The sequence below is a fragment of the Sinocyclocheilus grahami genome, unplaced genomic scaffold (assembly GCF_001515645.1).
Source record: "Sinocyclocheilus grahami isolate Dianchi unplaced genomic scaffold, SAMN03320097.WGS_v1.1 scaffold5960.1, whole genome shotgun sequence".
NCBI lineage: Eukaryota > Metazoa > Chordata > Actinopteri > Cypriniformes > Cyprinidae > Sinocyclocheilus > Sinocyclocheilus grahami.
The window spans coordinates 6,282-11,981 of NW_015510515.1; the positions used below are offsets into that span (position 1 = coordinate 6,282).

At 34.5% G+C, this 5,700-nt stretch overlaps 1 protein-coding gene across 1 annotated transcript in view; it reads left to right on the forward strand.

Moving 5' to 3' along the window:
* LOC107577408 (glyceraldehyde-3-phosphate dehydrogenase 2) overlaps positions 1-3,614 on the forward strand; it is a 5,270-nt gene extending 1,656 nt beyond the window's left edge. Inside the window, exons 3-10 of the mRNA XM_016263490.1 lie at positions 78-184; positions 766-856; positions 948-1,066; positions 1,168-1,249; positions 1,955-2,106; positions 2,188-2,350; positions 2,458-2,555; positions 3,477-3,614. Of these exons, the coding sequence (XP_016118976.1) occupies positions 78-184; positions 766-856; positions 948-1,066; positions 1,168-1,249; positions 1,955-2,106; positions 2,188-2,350; positions 2,458-2,555; positions 3,477-3,546 (882 nt within the window). The 3' untranslated portion in view covers positions 3,547-3,614. The remainder of the gene's footprint in view (positions 1-77; positions 185-765; positions 857-947; positions 1,067-1,167; positions 1,250-1,954; positions 2,107-2,187; positions 2,351-2,457; positions 2,556-3,476) is intronic.
* Positions 3,615-5,700: the final 2,086 nt, after the last annotated feature.

The following is a 5,700-nucleotide window of genomic DNA, read 5'->3' on the forward strand; positions in this document are numbered from 1 at the left end:
TTCTGTGTGTCCTATTTCTATAAAATGAATCCTAATCTAGTAATCTCAAACTTGAAATCATTTATCTTGCTTAACAGGTCTACATGTTCAAGTATGACTCCACTCACGGCCGCTACAAGGGAGATGTGCATCAAGAGGATGGAAAACTGATCGTTGATGGTCAAGCCATCTCTGTGTTCCAGAGGTTGGTTTTATATATCATAGTTGGCCATCAGGAACATCTCTCTGTTAGGATATAACTCCAACCTTGACACATAGACTGCAAACATGTTTAAATTAATAATAAACACTGTCAAATTAGGGAGATTTGTACATCATACTGCACAGTATATAGGCCTACTATTTATATAACACTACAGTATATAGCACTATTTTTGAAAAAATATTGTAAACAATATTGCATGTTTAATTCAAAGTAGCTTTCTGTTATCATCTCAGAAAAAATACGGATAGTTGGTATTTTTAATCCAGTTTTAGAACATTTGTTTAGCCAATTAAACAATGAACCACTGAAAAGATGTTAAACATTTGCAGTTGATATTGTTTCTGGTTCAATCATCACACTGGAAGTAGAAGGTCAAGGTTTTTTATTGGTTCTTCACTGGTTCATTGGTTCAATGTGCACTGCATTGTATGATACAGTACTGTTTTGGCAATTAATAAGGTTATTTTATGTGTACAGAAAAAGATACTGTAGAAATGGTATAAGGAGTTTCAAACATAGCCTGTAGTGTTGTGCTAATTCTTTTTCTCTCTTGCACTTAGTATGAAGCCTGCTGAGATCCCATGGGGTGATGCTGGTGCCCTGTATGTAGTCGAGTCTACCGGAGTCTTCCTCAGCATTGAGAAGGCCTCAGTAAGTCTGCACCTCAGAGGCATCTGGAGTGTAAATATATAGCATCAAATATTATTATAATACTAATAATTTGTGAAATTCGTCCACATAGGCTCACATCCAGGGTGGCGCCAAGCGTGTGGTTGTGTCCGCCCCATCACCCGATGCTCCCATGTTTGTGATGGGAGTCAACCAAGACAAGTATGACCCCTCCAGCATGACCATTGTCAGGTGAGCAAACCAAGTCTAATGCATGTCAGTATGCAAATGAAATATTTAATGCATGCATGTGAAAGTAACTGACCTGTGTGTTTTTGTTGAAAACATGACAGCAATGCATCCTGCACCACTAACTGCTTGGCTCCCCTGGCTAAAGTTATTCATGATAACTTTGGTATTGAGGAAGCCCTCATGGTAAGTTGATGCCTGGCGTGACATGAGTCCTACTTATATATGCTCAATTGGGTCAAAAAATCATTTTGCAACTATTTTGACACTTTTAAACTAAGACAAACATTTAACATCTGCTTCTTAGAAATAAAGGCTGAAAGGAAACCAAAAAGCATGATGTCATTGAAACAATGTTTGGACTTAAAATCCTGCCGATTTACTTAAATGTAATTAAAATGTATCACTCGTTTTCAAAAAAAATGTTTTTTTAAGAAATAATATGTTTATTCAGTAAGGATGTTGATTAAAAGTCTCAAAATTGATAAAAAAGTGACAATATATTTATAATGTTACTAAAGATTTCTACTTCAAATAAATGCAGTTATTTTTAACTTTAGAATCATCACAGAATCTTAAAAAAAAATTATCATAGTTTCCACAAAAATATTAAGCAGCACAACTGTTTTCAATATTGATAATAATAACAAAATTGTCTTGGGCACCAAATCAGCACATTAGAATGATTTCTGAGTGATCATGTGACACTGAAGACTGGAGTAATGATGCTGAAAATACAGCTTTGCATCATAGGAATAAATTACTTTTTAAAACATATTCAAGTAGAAAACTTGATTCTTGAAAGCTGGCCTTGTTGAGCATAATAGACTTCTTTCAAAAACATAACAAACTGGAAAAATCGTAAAAATAATTTTCCGTACCTCTTCACAGACCACAGTCCATGCCTACACCGCCACACAGAAGACAGTGGACGGCCCCTCTGCCAAGGCCTGGCGCGATGGACGCGGCGCCCACCAGAACATCATCCCTGCTTCCACTGGTGCTGCCAAGGCTGTGGGCAAAGTCATTCCTGAGCTTAACGGGTCAGTGCAAGACAGATCGAAAGACAACTGATCAATTTTGATCTTGACTGGAGAAGTTTACCATCTATCTTTGTTTTGTAGCAAGTTGACCGGTATGGCATTCCGTGTGCCAGTCGCCGATGTGTCCGTTGTTGACCTCACCTGCCGCCTCTCAAGGCCTGCCAGCTACGCTAACATCAAGGAGTCTGTCAAGAAGGCCGCTCATGGACCAATGAAGGGAATTTTGGGATACACAGAGGATTCTGTAAGCGCTAGCATTAAAATTATTTTAGAATTCCACAACATGCATATTTTCATATATACAGTAATGCACAGAAATTGGAATCATATTTAATTTGTGTTTTTGTTTAGGTTGTTTCTTCTGACTTTATTGGTGACACTCACTCTTCAATCTTTGATGCTGGTGCAGGCATCTCCCTCAACGACAACTTTGTCAAACTCATCTCCTGGTAAGCTCAAAAACAACATGATTTGAAGGGATGGTCCACCCAAAAATGACAATTGTGTCATCATTTAATCATTTCAAATCTGTATGCATTTCTGTATTCCATGGAACACAAAAGAAGATATTTTGAAGAATGTTGGTTACCAAATGTTTTGGGTCCCATTGATTTCCATAGTATGGGCAGAAAATGCTATGTAAGTCAATGGGACCTGAAACTGTTTGGTCACCAACATTCTTTAAAATACCTTCTTTTGTGTTCAGCATACAGAACAAAACTCATACAGGTTTGAAACAACATGAGGGTGAGTAAATGATGACAGAACTTTGATTTTTGGAAGGACTGGATCAAATAATCACAAAACATTTATCGTGTTTTTGCTGGTGATATAAAATGAATATTGCAATTATTTCAACTTCTAAAGACAGCATTTTCACATTTTTTCTAGATTTCTCACAGATTACAAGTATGAAAACATTAAGACGGATGCTTTAATAGTGTCTTTACTTTCAAATTTAGTGGAAATAGAGTTCAGTTTAATTCTGTAAATGACTCCCCCATATCACATTAATCTGATTTTATTTTAGTAAAAAAATAAATATTGATAACCTTTGCTGTTTATAGTCATTCATTGTTATATTAGTGCATATAAATACAAAATAATAAAAAAAAATATTTTCCCTTATTTTATTGATTAATTATAAATGTTCATTTTGTGAAATAGCTAAATAATTATGTGGGGAGAAAATAAATATATATATATATTTTTTTGGTTGAAATTACTGTTAGGTCAAGATAAATATTTTCAGGGAAAATACAGTGCATAAATAATGGTACATTTATTGTAAATTGTCAGAAAAATATCAAGATTTTTAAGACAACAGAAAAAGCAATGCTCTAATCTTCTTTTGTTTTTCTTTCTCTCAGGTATGACAATGAATTTGGCTACAGCCATCGTGTTGCTGACCTGTTAGTGTACATGCACTCCAAAGAGTAACTCACTGAGATTTGCGACAGCAGAAAGGCCCTACCATTCCTTCTTTTCAACGCACTCATTTCATAGCTGAAGCCATAGTGACACGCCTTAGCATTCCTGTTCCCACCTACGAGATGCGCTCGTCTCTGTAGACGTCTGTGTGTGCGTGTTAGTTTCTTTTGACTGTATTTGTGTCAGTGTCACTCCACAGGCATTGCTGTAGTTGTTGCCATTCTGGGTGTAATCACGTTGTGTTGGTGTAAAGAGAATAACTGAAATAAAGTTACATGCGGTAAAAAGCTACTGTAATGCAGTTTAAAAAGAAACAAATTAAAGTGTTTGGAAAAACAAATGTGTTCCAGTTATTCTGTCTCTATTATAAGGTGTACTTACATCATGATAATAGTTTAACCCTATGAAGCCTACTGTATTAAATTTGATAAATTAATTTCTAAGGACTCTAAATTATGAACACGATTAAACCTTTGATGGAAAAACCTGCTGCACACAATCTACTCATCTTCTGTCGAATAACTTTATATTGTTAGTAACATTTCAAGATGAACATTTACTGGACTGAAGCAACTTAGGGTTACTTTTTTTAGAATAATAGAATAAATCATAAAATATCAGAGTCAAATATGATAAAACTAGGGTTGAAGGATTGATTATTTATTTAGCTGTCAATCATCGTGTTTCATTGCATTTTATGTTTTGCCCCCCACAAAGTATACAGATAATTAAACCATCCATTTAAATATAATAATAAGAAATACTATTGGGACATATAGAGTGGCAACTGATATTTATATGCATCATACAGTATAAAATCTTATTGATTTACAATGCAAACTATCAGAATTTCATCTTACTTTTTGTCCATATAATTAACAACTGCACAAAATTGCACATTTTTGCTCAGTTCGGGCCTCTAAATTAAGTTAAAGTGTTGTTTTTTCTTCAAGATGAGCTCCATATTCTTACTATATCATATTAAATCAGCCATAAAAGCCTGATGTATATACAAAACGTAATATAAATATGATACAAAACTTATATGCAAGCTTTTTTCATATTTATTTTGTTTTTTGACAGTTTTCTATACTTAAAAGTAAAATGCTGTTTTAACTATTTTCTGTGAAACTCAAATGTACCTCCTTGAGGCGTGCGCATGACGCAACAGATGCACAAACTATACGACTTATGGTATATCCTGAAATTTATATAAATATCAAATGATATAGGCACTAGGCAAGACACTTAAATGCGTCGACCTGTATTTCATTTTTAATGCACAAACGAAAACAAAAAGCAGATTTATCATTTTTGGCATTGGCTGATGTCAAGCTATGGAAATTTTTTTTTATAAAAAAGCGTTTCAGTCATTTAACCGTTTATGGTGTTCAGCAATGTTTACACATTCATAATTATTCCGTTCTCTTTCTCTCCTTGTGAACGAGTCTGATTCACTCAACTGAACGAACTTCGTGACTACTCATCTGACACACTGCTTTCTGCACAAGATATAGCAAGGATGCACAATATGTACGCATATTAGTGGGTATATTGCATGAAACCTAGCAATTTTAACAGCTGTGTATCAAGGTAGTTTCTAATGTTCAGAATGAGACGCGGAACTACAGTAAGATAGAGAGCGCTTCCGCTCGGACCTTTAACGGTGCTGCACCAGAGGATTATGTGACCTGCTCCTGTCATTCTAAATTCGCGATTTTGTTGGTAAGAAAACAGTCGATATAATAGATATAATACAGATATAATAAGTTGTATAACAATTATATGTCGAGCATTTTCTCACGATTTAACACGCTGTCTGATACCGATGTAACGTTAGTAGATGTGGTGTTTTAAACATGTTGACGTTTTAATAAACCAAAACAATATCAACATGTATACCGATATATTATATCTATAACTTTAAATTGGTGTAGATAAAAAAAATTATACATTTGTCATCCCAGGAATATCCAACTTCTGAAATATGCTGGTTTAACTATGATAATGTAGAATATATCTGGTGTTTTTTCTGTATTAACAGGATCTGAGGAGCTCTACCATGACACTTTTTCATTTCGGAAATTGTTTTTCCTTGGCCTATTTCCCGTATTTCATTACATACAAATGTAGTGGATTGTAAGTATTTAGACAATATTTTTT